Source organism: Aythya ferina (assembly GCF_964211825.1).
Source record: "Aythya ferina genome assembly, chromosome: 11".
In the NCBI taxonomy this organism is placed as follows: Eukaryota; Metazoa; Chordata; class Aves; order Anseriformes; family Anatidae; genus Aythya; species Aythya ferina.
This window is the reverse complement of record NC_140307.1, coordinates 2,615,111-2,632,337: the sequence shown is the minus strand read 5'-3', so window position 1 is coordinate 2,632,337 and position 17,227 is coordinate 2,615,111. Positions and strand designations below refer to the sequence as shown.

General features: G+C 46.8%; 1 protein-coding gene across 1 annotated transcript; it reads left to right on the top strand.

Moving 5' to 3' along the window:
- The first annotated feature begins 159 nt into the window (after positions 1-159).
- RAB11A (RAB11A, member RAS oncogene family) lies at positions 160-16,020 on the top strand. The gene is made up of 5 exons (XM_084532765.1): positions 160-290; positions 6,599-6,794; positions 7,706-7,899; positions 8,349-8,429; positions 14,274-16,020. Exons 1-5 carry the CDS (start codon positions 251-253, stop codon positions 14,411-14,413), a joined length of 651 nt encoding a protein of 216 aa, XP_084388891.1. The 5' UTR covers positions 160-250; the 3' UTR covers positions 14,414-16,020.
- Positions 16,021-17,227: the final 1,207 nt, after the last annotated feature.

The following is a 17,227-nucleotide window of genomic DNA, read 5'->3' as shown; positions in this document are numbered from 1 at the left end:
CCCGCTGCCCCCGGGTGTGAGGCGAGCCTGGGGCTGCCCCTCAGCGCCCTGCCACAACCGGGCCGAGCCGTGCCACCTCACAGCTCCCCTCAGCGCCCCTTTCAAGCCGGGCGGGGCAGGGAGAAGCGGCCTGGAAGTGCTCGGGGCTGCTCCGGAAGGAGCCGGCTGTGGGAGGGCGCAGAGGCACGGAAGAGGCTGCAGGGAGGGGCCCGGCTCCCGCTGCCCGTCCCTGGCTTTCGGCGTCCTCACCATGGGCACCCGCGACGACGAGTACGATTACCTCTTCAAAGGTACCGCCCGGCACGGCCCCTGCCTCGACCGGGGGGCTCCCGCTGTGGTACCGGCGGCTGTGGGGCTGTGGGGGTGCGGGGGGTGCGGGTGTGGGGCTGTGGGGCTGTGGCCTGAGGAAAACAGGCATCAAAAACCGCGATTCCTCGGTTTTCCGTGTGGAAAATGGCGTTGTTGCTAACCGCAGATCGGGCGTTTGTGGTGGCGTTGGGATCAGGTCGGGAGGCACCCAGGAATTTGGTCGTCTTGAGGCGTTGGCGGAGGCCGTGCTGGTCGCGAATGTAGTCACGTCACACAACTTCTTCTACACACCTATGGGCAAATTATCAAAAATATTGCGTCATATATACTAGAATGGTGGAATATCCCGAGTTGGTGAGCGCCCACGAGGATCATGGAGCCCAACGCCTGGCTCCACACAGGCCTACCCAAAAATTCAGGCTGCTGACTGGGAGCACAGCCCAAATGCTTCTTAAAGAAAAAAGAGAGCCTGCTGCTAACAGGGATCGTACAGAACAGCAGTGATCTTCTTGGTACCATTAAGTTCTTTTTATGATTTTGAAGAATTACATTTTTTGCCATCTGTCTTCTCCAATTTCCATGTGGAAACTGGCGTTTTTACTAACTACAGATCAGTTTTCTATACTGGTATTGGGATCAGGTCAAGAGGTACCAAGAAATGCCTCATTTCTCACCTTGCAGCATTGGCAAAGGCCCTGCTGATCGCAAATTCAGTCACATCAAACAACTTCTTTTACAGGCCTGTGTGCAAATTATCAAAAACATTCCATATCCTGACAGGATTGTGTAAGTTATTGTTCTAGCTGTGAGGAAATATCAGTGATGTGGAACTTTTTGGGAGAGGTGCCATTTTTTATTAGATTGCTTATGTATATAACTGTGAAATAATAAAGTTGGGATTCATTTGTGTAGAAAAATTCCAAGCTAGGTTAATTGGCTGCCACCCTGAAAGGTTTTTACCATGCAGAATAGTTTATGGAAGCTGTTGGGAGCACAGAGGATGCTAGGGAAATGGTGCCATGAAGATAGAAGTGATTCAGGTTTTCCAAAGTTAAAGCAGACCGCAGGAAGTTTGTGCAGCATCTCCGATCTGGGATTCATTTGGCAGCTGAAATAACATCAGCAAATGCGGAGTTGCACAAATTGTGGTAACAGTTGTAACTGTCCAAAAGTGGAGGTTGTTTAAAACAAAGCGTCCTTGCTCTGGAATGAGCTGGGAATTGTTGTGGTATTGAGCTGTCTCGTCACCAGGCACTGTCCAAAAACACCAGTGGTAGGTTTAAAAAAAAAAAAAGGCAAAAAAAAATCTTCTTGAAAGAAGAAATGAGAACTCAAGGGGAATGCTAAGCCAACGTTTGAGCCTCCTGAGGGGAACTGTAGGCAGCACAGGCGTACCCATTCTGATTGGACATTGTGGAATTAAAAAGATGCAAAAGGGCACCTGAATAATCAGAAGAAATCTTATGGGCTCACATCCCTTTTACTGAGCTGATGTGGAACTACAACAAACGATAGATGTTCTTTCCCTATTTACCCGTATTGCTCATTGCTTTAATTTTCCTCATTTGGAGGTGAGGGCTGCTGGGCCAAAGCTTAGTGCCACCCTGATCTTTTGTTCCACACAGGGCTTCTCAGCACCAGTCCTGCCCCTTGGGCTGGGTGTTGGGCTGTCTGGACACCTAATCCAGTCCCAGTTCTTCTGGGTTCGTGACCTAGAGGGACATGGTGGGACTGAGTTCACCAGGGCTTTGAGGTGCTCTAAAGTAACAGGGCGGTATTCTTTGGTCCAGCTGCCTCTTACTGCCCTTGAGCTAAACTGCTGCTGGGCTGTTTGTGCGGGACCCCTGTTCTTGTCCTGTCAGCCACTGCCAACAGCGGTGTGTCCAAATCTGCTGGCGGCTGGAATCGCAGCAGTTGGGTCTCGGTGCCTGTCACAAGCTGCCCCTCGCCTGACTCCACGCAATGCTTTAGCGTATGTTAATGCCTGGTAGGCCTAGCCTAAAAAAAAAAAAACTAGTTTCTGGTGAATTCTTCTTGTCCAGCTATGCATGTCTTTGTATTCCCCTGTACGTTTGGGGTTGAGCTGAGGGAGCAGTGCCTACTGTTCCCAGAACTGCACTTCATGAAGCAGCAAGTCTGGAAGTCCCCTTTGTGGGACTCTTGCTCTAATTTTAATGGGAGGAAAAAATAATGGTGACATAAGGATGTAACTTAATAATTTAACCTGGCTTACATGCAGAAACTTTTAGCTCCGTTTAATTCAAGTGGCAAACTGACTTACAGTTGATAAGTAGTTAACAAAATAACCTGTGCTTGTAGAAAAAGTCTTCTGTGTTTTTTGTGGACAAAGCTCGAGGGGATTAGGTTTGTGCCCTGACCATCTGGAACTTTGGATTTGGGGTCAGCCTCCTTGTTTCCGAACGCAGACCTGCCTTGCAGTGACATTCAGCTGACTGTTAGAGAAACTGCTCGTTCAGCTTCCTGCTCTGTGTCAGGTTCATTCCTCCACCTTTTTCCTTTGCTAAAGGAAACTGAAGCCGGGCAGACCTGTTGGTCTGGCTTTCAGACAATGCCTTTTTTCTTTGTGCTTTGTTTATAGAAATCAGTAAAGAAAACCGTTGCATGGCAGGTACGGGTTTATGCCTGTCACTCTGCCAGATGTGGAACCCTTTTGTGCTCTAACAAACCCGCCTGCTTATCCCCGTTACTGCAGTCGTGCTTGGAGCGTTGTGTGCAGTAGGTACAGGTGGTGAATGAGCCCTACCCCAAAGTTCTCTGGGACACGAAATGGGTGGATGAAGCAGAAGGTGCAGGTGAGGAGGGCGATGGATATTAGGTATGGTCATGTTAGGTTTGTTGCCAGCTGCCTAGAAGATGTGCAATCGGGTCATCTTCTGCGCGTTTCCTTTAAACTCCAATTTACGTGGGCTGGAAGAGGTGTTCAGCAGGTTCTTGTGGGTGTCATGGAAATGTGTACAGGCTCTTAATTTGTATGCTGCTTTATAGCCGAGTTCAGTGCAGATAAAAGAGTTTTCAGACATAGTAATCCCGTAGTGCTAGTCTGCATGGCTTAAATTGTGTAACGTGCCACTTGTCTGCGGTAAAGGTTGTTTCACAATGCGAGCTGGTAGTGCTGGGATTTCTATTTTCAACCTGATGAGATTGTCAATTACATACTTCGTGAACTAGTTGAAATTCTCAGAAAACACTTTAATTAAATTAGAGTTTTATCAGAAATAAAAATTGAGAGTGCTGGAATGTTTGTGAAAAATTAATAAGACTATAAATTGCTTCTCAAGCAGCTTACGAAGTGGAGTTCTTATTTTGGCCTTCTGCAGAAATAAAACTGGAATTACAGAATGAAATTCATGCAGTTGCATGGACTTCATGATGTTCTTCTTGTCCACCAAATACTCGTCTTAAACCTCTCCAGTGCTGAGTTAGCTCATTAAATGCATTGTGTTAAGGTGCGTTGTTGCACGTGGTGAAGAGAGTAAGTCCTTCCAGTGCTGGTGTAGTGAAGGAGAAGGAATGTGCTGGTGGTGCAAAGCTGAGGGGTACGGAAGAAAGCTGGAATGTGGTACTAGAAGACCTGCTTGATGATGAGGAAGGACAGCAGTTCCCCCAGTGGGACAGGATTCACAGTGTGAGGTTTTGTGCCTGGGGACTCGCAGGAAGCGTTAATTCCAGCGCAAGGTGTTTCTGTTAGAGACAGAAATATTAAAATCCTCGTATGCGTCAGCAATGAGATCTCACCTAGAACGCTGGATGCAGTCCTTGCTGCTTGGGAGAGAAATTAAAGGACTTTTATGGGGGGCGTCTGGAGAAAATGGGCAGTCTGTAAGGAAACACTGGAGAGGTTGGCTCGCTTAGGTGGTAGAACAAGACTGAGGAGATGTGGTTGCTTTCTGTAAATACCCAGAACAGTGTAAACACCACTGGGAGAAGAAACTAATAAGCTAATGGACAGTGCTGGCACATGAACACCGCTATCAGCTGACCGCTAATTTCTTCTGAAAATTAGAAGGCAATTTCTAACCATTAGGAGTGAGTTTCTGGAAGAGAAGCCCAGTAAAAGTGTGTGTGCAGGAACAATTAGCTTTAAGGTGGAACTAGATACCGTCGGTTCACTCCCAGGAACTATTTGCCTGGGATGGTCAGAGAGGGACTCAGCCACTCCTACTGCATAGCTGTGCTCAGAGTATGAGACACGGGAATACAGTGCAGTATGAAATACCAGACTGAGGTGGTTTGGTAAGAAAAGCAAAATGAAAACTAATACAATTTGGGTGACTGTTAAAGCTGTTTCAGCTCATAATTATATTCAGAGAGTGGTGTTCTCTGGACTGGCAGAAATACAGAAAGTGTGAGGAGTCCTAGCAGCCCGCTGACACTGCAAGCTGTTCCCGTGTCCGTGCTAGAGACGAGCTGCAGTGGCCCAATTAAGTAGAGGAAATAGCTGGCTTCAAGGAGGAAAGTGAAATATTTCCCCCTTTTAATTGGGACATATTAATCTGGTGCTGGAAGCCGTTCAGAACATAAGCAGCGTGGGATTCAGACAAGGTGAGGAAAAAAAAAAAAACTTGGTAGAGGAATTAAAAGGACCAGTCTATTTTTGAATGTCTGAGAGCTCTGCTTTGAAATATGCACTGAGCAACGAAAATACTTGAGGGTAATACTTAGCAGGCGTATGATGCAGCCTGCTGGGAGAAACGGGATGATGTGTGTGGATCGCTTTCTTCGTGTAGAGAAGCTTTCAGCCCCTGGCACAGCTAACAGGGGTGACTGTGGGACTGAGCGACTCGAGCCTCCCAGGAACTTGCTGCTCGTAACGCGTCCCAGCGACTGCAAACGTGATGTCATCTAAAACCTGAACCTGCCGCAGGAGTTCTGAGGATCTTGTTTGCTGGCAAAAGAGGGAAAACTGTGGCAGCTTGCCAGGCGGTGATGATATAATTGGGTGTCTCGTCCCCTGCACAAAGTTTATTACCGCCTGGCATCCTCTGTGCCAGCAAAGCTGTTTGCTGCCACCAAACCGTGCTGACCTGTCCTTTAGGAGAGTGGAGTCTTACTTGCATTCGGTCCAGGTGCGTGCCACCTACCTGCCTGTGATCCTCGTAAACAGAAGTGGTTAACAGGGCCGCTGTGCTTTGTGCAGCTTCTGTAGCTTGGCTGGCGGCTTGCTGAGTCAGCTGGCAGGGGAAGCTGGGAAGATGTTTGTTTTGATGAGGTATTCTCTAAAAGACTATTTGAAGCTAGCGTTTGCTGCAGTTTTCATTTTATGGAGGGGGGTTTTTTTAAAAGGTGCTTCTCGGCTCTTACAGTCAGGGAAAATCCCATTTGTCAGAGCTGTTGTGCATTATTTAAATAGAAGGTGGTGTCTGCTGTGTGATGCAGCAAAAGATGCGAGGGTTTGTGCTGCTAGACTGAGGCTCACTCACATCAGTGGACTCATTCCTCTGTTGTACCACACAGCATATTTAACACTGGGTTGCAAGTTTAAATGATGTATGTTACTGAGCAAGTGTTTGTTTTCTCAAAACAAGCACCTCCATGCTCTTTTTTTTGTCACCCAAGTGTCGACTGTTTTGCTTGTGCTGGCCTGATGCACTGCAGAGCACAAAGGTTATCAGCCCTGCTTCTCAAGGGTCTTACTCATCCTCTTTGTCCTCCGTTTCCTTCTGTTATCTGCTCAGTACCTTATCTGAAGGTCACCCAGAGGAGCTGCTGCTGGTGTGACTCAGGGTGGGACACAGCTTGGGCCTGGCTGAAATTCCTGCGTCTTGGTAGCAGGTTTCAGGTCGGGCTCAAGCTCGTCCCTTTCAGCTCAGCACCGTGGGATGGGTGCGAGGAATCCTCGTGATGCTTTTCTTCCTGTCCCAACTGGACTTTACACCTTCTGTCAATCTCTCGTCAAGCATGGCTGCATCCTTCCTCTTAGTTCACTCAGCACTGTGATGAGTCAAGGCCAGCTGGGAAGGGACTTTTGTACTTTTTTTGACTGCCATGTGTAGTTCTCCTGGAGGAGGTATATGATTCAATGCAAAGGAGATTGAAATGTAACTACTAAAAGTCAAGTCTGAAGTCTGTTCAGCATGCTGGTGAATGTGGCAGCTCTGGTTCTCTGGAAATCTCAGGGCTTGGACAATAGACCTGTGACAAGAGGGGTGGCTTTGCTATTCTTCTTCCTTCTTTCTTTGTTCTGGAAAATGAATGTGCTCATTGTAGGTGATTGTCAATAGATGGTGTACCCCTGGAATCTAATTCTGATGTCATTTCTTTCTTGTAGTTGTGCTCATTGGAGACTCTGGAGTAGGCAAGAGTAACCTCCTGTCTCGATTCACTCGCAATGAGTTTAACTTGGAGAGCAAAAGCACCATTGGAGTAGAGTTTGCAACAAGAAGCATTCAAGTTGATGGGAAGACGATCAAGGCTCAGATATGGGACACAGCAGGGCAGGAGCGATACCGCGCTATAACATCTGCGTAAGTGGCAGCCTGTGCAGCTGAAGAGAAGCTTTTGCTCAGAAGGGTTGACATTAGGCCCTTCTAATTCCTCAAACACATACAAATGTTTTTATTTTGTCATGTAATATCCACAACGTGTGGGGGAAGGAAGCTTGAATATTTTTCTGTCCAGAAGCGGGGCTCTGCACAAAGCTGATCTACCTCTCAGTGCTGCCCTGATAGGTTACTGGGGGCATTTTGAATCTCTGAAAGCATTCTAGGTTAATTTAAATGCAAGCCATTGATAAAATAACAGCTGTAATTGTGGAGGTTTTATCAGTGGTAACCTATGACCAGACATACTGCTCGCTTTACGTGCTTATTTAATTGAAAAAACAGCATAGCAAAAGCTGGATTTAAGCAAAGCTGGAGGTAATTGTGGGGTGGGAGAACACAACCTGCTTCTTTTCTGTGTAACTGTGCCTCTCTGGTCTGAAAGCGGACCAGCTGGGGCCATTCATAAAGGGACTAGATCAGGCTGATGTTTTTATGATCCTGTGAGTCACTCTTAAGTCTTCCTGTCGCCCTGGGCTGTGCCCGTACTGCACCCACAATGGTGGGTGGGGAGGACTTTTCCAGGAGTGGGTCAGAGGCTGAAGGTGATAGGAGCTCCTTGCAGATCCCAGTGCTTCATTTTGGGGTGCAGGGTTCCCCCCAGAAGCATGGGGTGCAGGGTTCCCCACCAGACTCTGAGCTGTCCTGGCTGCTCAGGTGGTTCTGTGGCATACCCTAATCAGGATGCTTTACTTCCACTGCTTCAAGTCCCACGTATCATGCTTAGATATTTTTATATAGCTGTCTTTGCAGTAAGGGGATGTAGCTATTAGTAACTTGTCACTTTTAATCATGATGTTCTTTGCAGGTTCTCTAATGCATCCCTTTGCCTGCAGGTACTATCGAGGTGCTGTAGGGGCCTTACTGGTGTACGACATCGCGAAGCACCTCACCTACGAGAACGTGGAGCGATGGCTGAAGGAGCTGAGAGACCACGCTGACAGCAATATTGTGATCATGCTCGTGGGAAACAAGAGTGACTTGCGCCACCTGAGAGCAGTCCCTACAGATGAAGCCAGAGCTTTTGCAGGTTGGTGAAATCAAAATAAGTTTCTGGGTGAGTGAGGATGTCTGCCTGCAGGTATGGACTGCCGTTCCCCCGATACGGCTAGCCCTGCTAAATAAGCTGCCACAACATACTGGGAGGTGGAGTAACTTGACGAGATTAAAACAACATCCAGGAAGTTTCCCTGCACATTTCTTGAAAGTGCACTAAATTCTCACTTCCAGTGATGCATCAGGACATGCCTAAAAGCAGTGCAGCACTCATCCCTGTGCTTGAGGCTGAGTTTAAATTGTTGTTGCTGTTGGGTGGCGCTGCTCTCATACCACGTAAGGGGAAAACACCACAACTTTTACTTTTTTTGGTATCCGTGCATCTCATCAGCAACACCACACACATTGGCTTGTACAGAAGTTCTTCCAGATGGGAGATAAATGTTCTGCACTCCTCTAATTATAATGTTTCTGTCCACACAGAGAAGAATGGTTTGTCATTTATCGAGACATCTGCTTTAGACTCTACAAATGTGGAAGCAGCTTTCCAGACTATTCTGACAGGTGAGTCATCCGTTGCTTTCTGTTTTGAGGAGGAGGGGCAGAACACTGCTCAGACGTGAGGCAAATAGGCATTTTTTTGCCTATAAAACGTTTAAAATTTTATTTAATCACCCTTCACAACCATTACATTTGGAATCCATTTGGTCCTTCCTTTGAGCAGCTCCGCTCGTCTGTGACTCCTGAGCACAGGATAGTCACTGTCACTGCGTTTAATAGTCCTGGATGGACTTTCGACCTTTGTAGCATGCAATGGCAGTGAGTGCTACGGTCTTTATGCTCTGTGGATCAAGTACTTCCTTTTTCTTTAAACCCTTTATTTGATAGGCAAAACATCTCCCTTCTGTGGCATTGGCACCTGGTTGTGTTGTAGTTCTGTTCATGTAGTTAGATTAGTGGTTTTTTTTTTTTTTCATTTTGGCAGGTAATTGAGACTTTTGAAAACGTACCATAACGAATTAGTTAGCTATAATGGAACATGCAGGGGAGGAGGCAGCTAGGAAGTTACTGCTGTAATAAAAATACAAAGCATTTTTTTTGAGTTGTCTGAAATTCTTCAGCAGTGATGAGAGAGAATTCATAGGCAGTTGGAGTATTTCCTGCTACATGCTTTCTTCCTGTATCCATCTGTGTTTTTTTCCCCTACCCTTAATTGTAATAGGGTTCTGGTTCTTTTCTGTTTTTACAGTGGGTTCCTAAACAGTGGTGTTCTGGCTATATACTAAAAAAAATGTAAATGTGTCAATGTCAGACAGACAAACAGTGCATAGGGATGTGTCATCTCACTGCTTTCACGCCGTGGTGGCTTGAAAGTTAGTTTCCTTAGTTAGCTTGAGTTAGTTTCCTCTTTAGCCAACCCATGTGGTTCCCTTTTAACTTCAGTCTAATCATTCGGTTGTAATTCAACTTTGCACAATTTCTGAAAAAAGAGCAGTTATGTTTATACATTTACTTCCTCATGACTCAGTAATGATGCCATAAGAGGGTGGGCGACAAAGGAGTGGCTGAATGTGATGCCTGATGGTTTTACTGTTTTATTCCTGTATGTAAAGTTAGTTGTGTCAAAATTGCTTGTGAATTTAGGCATGGATATTTCAGGAGAAGCACATCTTTATTGCTTGCTTGTAACTGCTAAAGCCCCAAACTTCTTTCTTTAAGCGTATCCTTGTTACTCCCTCTCCTCTCAGGGGCACCTACACTGAACTGTAAGGTCAGGTTCTGGCTAAATGTGCCGTGTGTAGCATAGAGCAGCCTTGCTGCCTGCTCTCAGAGTTTTCAGGGGGGATCAGGGCTCTTGGGTAAAGGTTAGTTATTTAACTTTCATGCCTGTTCAGCACCAGCACTAATAAAAACAAATCTGGAAATACATCAGACATTTATCCCCTCCCAAGGTGGCTGTCAGGCTGTCATATGCAATATAAACTGATCATCCAACTGCCCCCGGTCTCCTCGTGGACTGCTCTGTTCCCTAACAGCGATGGCTGAAGAAGAGGGAAGTTTGCTGCATGCCCTGGGCTGCTGCCTTATTTCTGCAGAGCTGTGTGACACTCAGATATGACATACTGCTGTTGCCATGGGGAAGCAGTTTACCTCTTGGGCACAGGCTAGGCTGTTTCTTTATCTCTCCTCACATGCTTCCAATGGCACCTTTTATTCCAGAAGTTATTTTGGATTCTAATTAGCCAAGGTTTGATTTTTTTCTGGTTTAATTTTTCTGTAAGGGAGAGCAGGCTGTAATGGGAGAGCAAGGGATTAAAACTAGACCTCAGCGGACTCTGACAGATTGTTGGAGCTGTTGCTTTTCCACAAACGTCAGTGCTCCCTGCGTGTTGCTGTGACAGTGTTTTGGGGAAAGAGCTCTTGGGCATGCGGACAGAATCCTCGTTCAGGAGGGGCTGGTTCAACTGCGCTGGAAGAAATGCTTCTGCTGATTAGTGGGCATGTGGCTCACTCCAGACACCAGCTCCTGTTTCAGGGAGATAAAGATGAAGTAAATAATGCATTAGCAGCAGGTTGCCTCCATCTCTGCTGTGACTGGCATGCAAAGGACGAATGTTCTGCCAGTAAACTTCTCGATAACACTTCACAGCTGGCTTTTTCTGTTAATGATTTGCTTTGAAGGAAAGAGGGGAGCAGTCATCCGAGGAATGTGGTTTTCAGAGTGACCCTGCAGAATCATGGATAGCCTGTCTGTGTTTGGCAAGGTTGCCTCTAAGCGTAGTGCTGGAGGGTGGAATGCTCTCCTTTGAAGAAGGAAGTTGATAAAGGCAGCAGGCTTTGCCACAGGCTGCAAGTGGAGGAGGTTGACAGAAGAAGGGGCAGGGCATGCTGCTGTACCAGCTCTGCTAGTACTCGCCCTGGTGGGAACAGCACTGCAGAGACATCCTAGGCTGCTCGTGATGCTTTTCACACAGCTCTTACATCTTTCCCGGACAGGGTGGTGTGACTGGGGTCTGTAGTGAAACTCCTTTCTTCTCCAGCCCTAGTGAAGCTGGTCTGGTTGGGACACTGAGGGAAACTTGTTAGAGTCCTTTCCCCTGGAGGTGTAGCAGGTCCCTGTTAAGCGTATTCATGCCTAGATTCTCACATGAAGCCACCTTGAATAGATGGTTCTGGGCGCAGGAAACATGAATCCATCATAGTTAGCACAGCCTGAGTGAGTATGTGGTCTGCTACGGGTGGAAGCAGGGAAAGAAAGCTTTTCTTTCCTCTCGCTGTGTCATAAGGGATTCTTGGCAGGTGGTGTATCTGTTCAGACAGGAAGCCCGCTAGATTTGTGCATACCATGTGAGGTTTTGGGGACCTTTTCCTCTGTGGCTTAGGGTAATGGTCCCTGTCCAAGTTCCTCTCTTGTGAGATGTCTAGACTTCAGGGGCTGATTCCTGCGTGCACAAAGCTGCTTTGTATTATCTGGCAAACGAGAGAGACTGGTGTTATAATCCCATCCCCTCTGAGCATTCACAGCAGGATAAAGCATCCTTAAAGTAAACCCGAGGCAGCCTCCGCTCCCTGCCTCGCTCAGTGCCGCCTCTGTTCCCACAGCGCGTTCTGCCGTGGTTTCATCTCGAAGGAATCCCATCTCCAAGGAAACAACATCACAGAGCGTTAACAGTAAGAAATGTAGGGATTTCCTCTCGTTAGCTCTGTACACCTGAAAATGAATGAAGCGCTAGGGCTGCTTGAGGAGCCGAGGACTGGGCAAGCTCCTCCTAGACAGCGGTGCCTTTTTTTCCCCAGCTTTTACACCACAAGGCCTGTCTCACATGGTTACCAATTATGCAGTGATGCATTCTGCCGAATGTGCTCTTAATAAGGTCTCATTCAGTTACTGAGCAGAGCATAAAGTGTAGTGTCTTCATTAAAAAGTGCACGTCTTCATTAGCCTGGCATTCCTTGGTGCAGACCAGTTTGAGTGGAGGCTTTGCCTCTGGGCATTTTGCCCCAGGAAGAGCAGGTTGAAGCTGTTCCCACCTCCTCTATCACACCAACACAACTATGTGTGGTGAAAGAGTGTGCGGCTGAGCCAGGGCAAGGCAGTATTTAGCCGTTCAGGCTTTCATCTAGGGCAGCACGCTGTGTCTGCACAAAGGTTTGTAACCACAGAGGAGGGAGAGGTGGCAGTGAGCAACAAAAATAAATGGGGCTGCTTCGAGTTGATTTGAGCAGCGCTGCTGCTAAACGTCCTTGCAGGGCTGTCAGGGAGCGGGGATCAGCTGGAAATACATTCCCACAGTCAGAAGGAATGGACGCTCTATCAGCAGAGAAATCAGTGCTGTTGAGATTATTTTTAAGACTTCAGTGAGCGGCCCTGTAGATCTTTGCTTCAAGATGAGGGTATTACGCAGAGGACACCCTGGTGGCGAGTCATTGCTCACAGGGGTGGAGGAAGCGTGTGACAGCTCATGTTAGGGACTGGTATGAACTTGTTTAGGAAGTTCTGTGGAAAACAGAACTGCTGCTGCTGAACGTGCTACTGGAGAGCTTCCAGTAACACAGGCAGAAAAACCCTCCTGCTGTTGAATAGGAACAGGCAGCGCTTTGCTGGGGGTAAGCTGGCTGCTCACCCTGAGCTGGGGCAGTGAAGTGGAGCAGAAACCTTGCAGAAAGCAGAGCAGATCTCTGCCAGCTGTGCTCCCTCCACCACCACGTACATGCCCCAGGGTCAGCCTGTGAAGGTGCTCACGTGGAAGACTGTTGGAAAGAACAGTGGACATCAGCAAGAGTGACATCAGAAAATCCTCTTGTACACTTGCAGCTCTTGTTGGGTTGATCTGTGACCTGACCATAACTGAATGCTGTCCTGTTCTGAGTCCGAGCTGCCTCTTTGGAGGCCCAAGCAGCAGACTGTTCTCTCACAGCACTACCTGCAAAGATTATAGCTCCTCGCACAGCCCGTAGATACAGCGCAGGCTCTGTGTGAGAAATTACTTCGTGGTGAGCAGCTGCATGGATGTGTGCAGCCCTGCTCTTAGTCTTCCTGGGGAGCACTCAGCCTGTTTGTAACGGCAGCTTAAATCAGGGTTTGTTGCATCAAGGGCAAGGTTTGCAAGCCTTGTATGTCAGGAACCCTTTTTAGCTCCTCAGTGCCACCAGGTTTCGTTGCCATCCAGGCGAGCAAGTAGCTTGTGACCAGCCCTTGGCAGTGCGGAGCACTTCTCTGCATGAGATTGCTCAATTTGCAGTACTGAAATGATGTCAGGATGTGCACTAAGCAGCAGCTCATTAAAATTCGGAACAAAGGCAACTCACTAATGGTGAATTTCTGGTGGGAAAGAAGCTTTTCTTGGTCTGAGGCCAGACAAGGTGCTGGGGACATCGTTACCCGGCTGATGAAGGACCTCAGACCTCCGAACCAACTCGAACCTTTGCCGTGTTTCACCGGTTATTTGTGAGCAGTGCCCTGCAGCAGGGATGGAGTGCAGGCACCCTCTTCTTCAGCGACCTGAGCTTATCTGGAGCGTCCCAGCAGGGCAGGGAGCTGCAGCGTGCAGACAGGGTGTGGGCATCAGCCCCGCTCTCTGGGCTCAGCCTCTTGGCGCTGCTGCTGTCTCCTGCCTGCGCGCTGTTCTCTTGGGCTCCTCTGATGTTGTCACTTCAGGGTAGGCTTTTTTTTTTTTTTTTTTTCCTGAAACTGAAACACTTAACTTTTTTGTTAAACTGAGGTTTAACAATTTTTTTTTTTTTTAATGGTTTAGAACTTGAATTTGCAAGTGAGTTCCCCATGCTCTATTTCTGGTGTGCTTTATTTCCTTTCTGAGGTGAAGTGCTTGCACCTCATGCTTTCATACACAGCTGAAGCGAGTGGTTTTGTGTCTACTCTGAGTTTATGTTCAACACACACCATCGGCCACTAACTAATCCCAGGAAACTGGGCAAGGCTTTCAGTGCAGGTGTGGACTTGGCAGCGTGTTAGGTTAAACTTCTGTGCCTCTCCTGCGCTCTCTAATTTGTGCTGGGATTTCTTTGGACTCCATATTTCTCCTCTGCAGTTCCAAAGCTGGTCTGCTCTAACACAGTCTCCTCAGAGCCTTAAGAATGATGACAAGGAATTGATGGCATAGCTTCTGATTCTTAGTAAATATACAGAATCCAGCAAATTTTTTTTTGTTTGTTTTTATGTCAAGGGGAATAAAGCAGTTATGAAAGAAGTAATTTGTTTCACAAAGATATTTTAACTTATGAATACAGAAGATATAATGAACGTCTTGTGGAAGCTGCCATGCATTACCTATATAGTCCCAAAAGTATGGGGAATCTTTGCTCTGTTTGATGCTTGGTTTCCCCAGACATGAACTTTCTGATGCTGTTTTGCATATGCGTAATGACAAGCTCTTTCTCATCTTCCAGAGATCTATCGTATTGTTTCCCAGAAGCAAATGTCTGACAGACGTGAAAATGATATGTCTCCAAGCAACAACGTGGTTCCCATTCATGTCCCTCCAACCACTGAAAACAAACCAAAGATGCAGTGCTGTCAGAATATATAAGAAATGTTCATTCTTTCCTAAAAGGCTGTGTATATTCCCCAGGTCCAAGATTTAAATATATTTGTAATTCTTGTGGTTACTTTCTCGTGTTCAGTTACTGCTTACTTCTGAATTTCTCCATGTCTTAACCACTTTGATTTCGTTGTTTATAAATCTCTTGCTTCTACGTGGCTGCAGTATTTTCCCAACTCCGACTTGTCGGTTTTGGTTCAGTACGTTGTTGGGAACCGAACTGATCTCTTTCCAATGTGATGCCTGCTAGACAGAGCACAGACACATTTAGTGAGCACTTGAAGATGTTATTCTGCTCCTCGCAAAACAATTAGTGTCAGGATACCTAGGAAAATATCTCTGGGCAGGAGATCTTTCCTTGTCTTAAGGTGTTGTATACTGCATCTAAAGCTTGATGAAATGCCTGTTGCTCTGAAGTGCAATTTTAATGTAAAGCTAAATGTTTTTGGCTACATCTTCAGATTGTCAAGTTGAGGATTTTCTATAGAATATTATGGGGGGGAAGAGAATTTCTTGCAAACAAGCAGCAGGGTTCTTGCTACCCGTGAATGAGCTTTTGTGGTTTGGCACCCGCTGCAAAGGAGGCTGTGGTGTGAGGCAGAGCTGCTGGAGGCTGGCCAGGGAGAGGCTGGTGGGACTCCGTGTGAGGTGCCTCCGGTGAAGTAAGGAAAAGCACGAGCTAAAGCACGAGCTGTGTGGCTGGCTGAGGGTTGCTCTAACACTGGAACCTGCAGTGTGATCTTGTGTTGCCTGAGACTTGGCCTCCACAGTGCCGGTGGTATCAGGATTTGAGGATGCCTTTTTCCTTTCATGGCACACAGACTTGAAGGGTGTTGTCACACTGCATATCACATAGATTAGTACATGCCACACATGTTAATATATTCAAATGCTAGAGTTGATGAATCAGTAACTTCTACAACCTGGTCTTAGTTTTCAGTTCTGTTTCATCCAGTATTTTTCAATGATTCCAATGGCTTGGTACATGATCTTTAACAAAAAAACATCTGGAGTTATTTCCCATTGGATGCATTCATTCTGTAGTCTGCTCAGTACAAATCATCCGTTCAATTAGCTTGTTCAGGGATACATGAACTGTGCCTTCTGTCGCTACACTCTGAAACCACTGCGTATTACACAGGCTGTGCTATTCCCAAACATGCCATTAATATTAAGATTTGGGGGCTTTTGGCACTGGATTTCTACTGGATTTAAGAGCTGTTTGTTGTATAAATGCCTGCAGTTGTTTATACAATGAGGGGAAGCTAATTGTAGGGGCCGTTTCTCAAACTCTGATATGACCCACTTGGAACATCCAAATTTGGGTAGGCACTACCAGCTGCATTTCTTACCCAACCTTTCTGTCTTGCGGTGCTCATGATGTGTAAGGCACACGGAAGGCATTGCTGTAGTCGGTCACTCGTTTTATTTAATCCATTTCTCCTCCTGGTATTAGTTCTGAAGATGCTCTTTTGATCTGTTTGTAAATTACTTTGTATTTTATGCATGTACTGTAACTTGATTCATTATTTTTTTAGATTGATTTAAAATATATTCATCCATGATTCTAATAAAGAATTACAGGGGACGACTCAGTACAGTGTTGGGTGCGCTTTTTGGGAGAACTGGGGTTTGACCTGAAGGGCTTTACGTACCGGAATCTCGTAAGCTTCTTGGAACAGCCTATGAGAAGACACTGAAGCAGAAGTGCTCCCAGAAAAGGACCTGTAAGAGCCATGTACCACGTGTAACACATTTACTTTTGCTCAAAGCAGGCCTGTGGTTTTGAGTGGCTGATATAGCTCATCTGTGCACGGTGCCCCCACAGCCCTGGGGGGAAGTCGCCTGCAGAGCGTGTGGCAGCGCTGGTGTGGCTGGGGTGGGATGCCTGAAACAGCCTGAAATTTTGGGGCCTTCTTATTTATCACAGGAGTCTGAGCTGGAGGTGTAAGATGGAGCCCCTGCTCGCTGTGGGAACTGTTCTCAGAGTACTTTCTTTGGCCAGACAGGAGGGTGTTTTGGAATTAACCAAATTACCAGGGCAGCCAGCTTCTAAATTTGTCAACTGGAAATGTAGGGTGAGGTTCACTTTGCTCCCCTTTCCCATTCACTTCGTCGGACAGCCTGACTCAGGCGTGGATTTCACATGGCTTTATGCACGGCGCTTCCTCCTGCGGTAAACGCGAGCACAGCGGAGCCTGGAGGAGCACGGACCCCAGCTGCAGGCCCCTGCCCCACGCGGTGTCGCTGTGCGTGCTCGTGCTTCCTTGCCTCGGGACAGCCTGGGCTGCGTTCAAGTCCTGAAGCTGTGACGTGGCTGGACGTGCTGATAGACCAAGTAAGAACTCTTCTTTATTGTCATTAGAACTTTACAATTAGAAATCCTTCGAAATGCCTTGCAAAAACTGGTTCTGTAATTGCAAACTGCTGCAACGTGGAATTCAAAGTTTTCATTCAATTGTTCGTAAAGCCTTCATAAACAATATATTGACTTCTGAAGTATAATTAAATTGAGCACGTACTCAGATGCAGCTCCTTACCTAGTAAAGCCTTTGTGTTTGGGCAGACAGGGCAAGGCGCTGCTCCGTCTGGACACTGACCTGCCAGGCATTGCTCCTGCTAAGCTGCTGGTTAATCATCTCTGCTGTAATTGGCATTACTTACGTACTGAAATGTCTCTTCTCTGCTAATAGGAGGCGACTGATTTTAATATTGCTTTTGGGCACTGAAATGAGCTTTCTGAGTTTCTGGGAGCTGTGCGTAATGGTGCAAAATTGGCTTTACTTGCCAAGAGCTTTTACT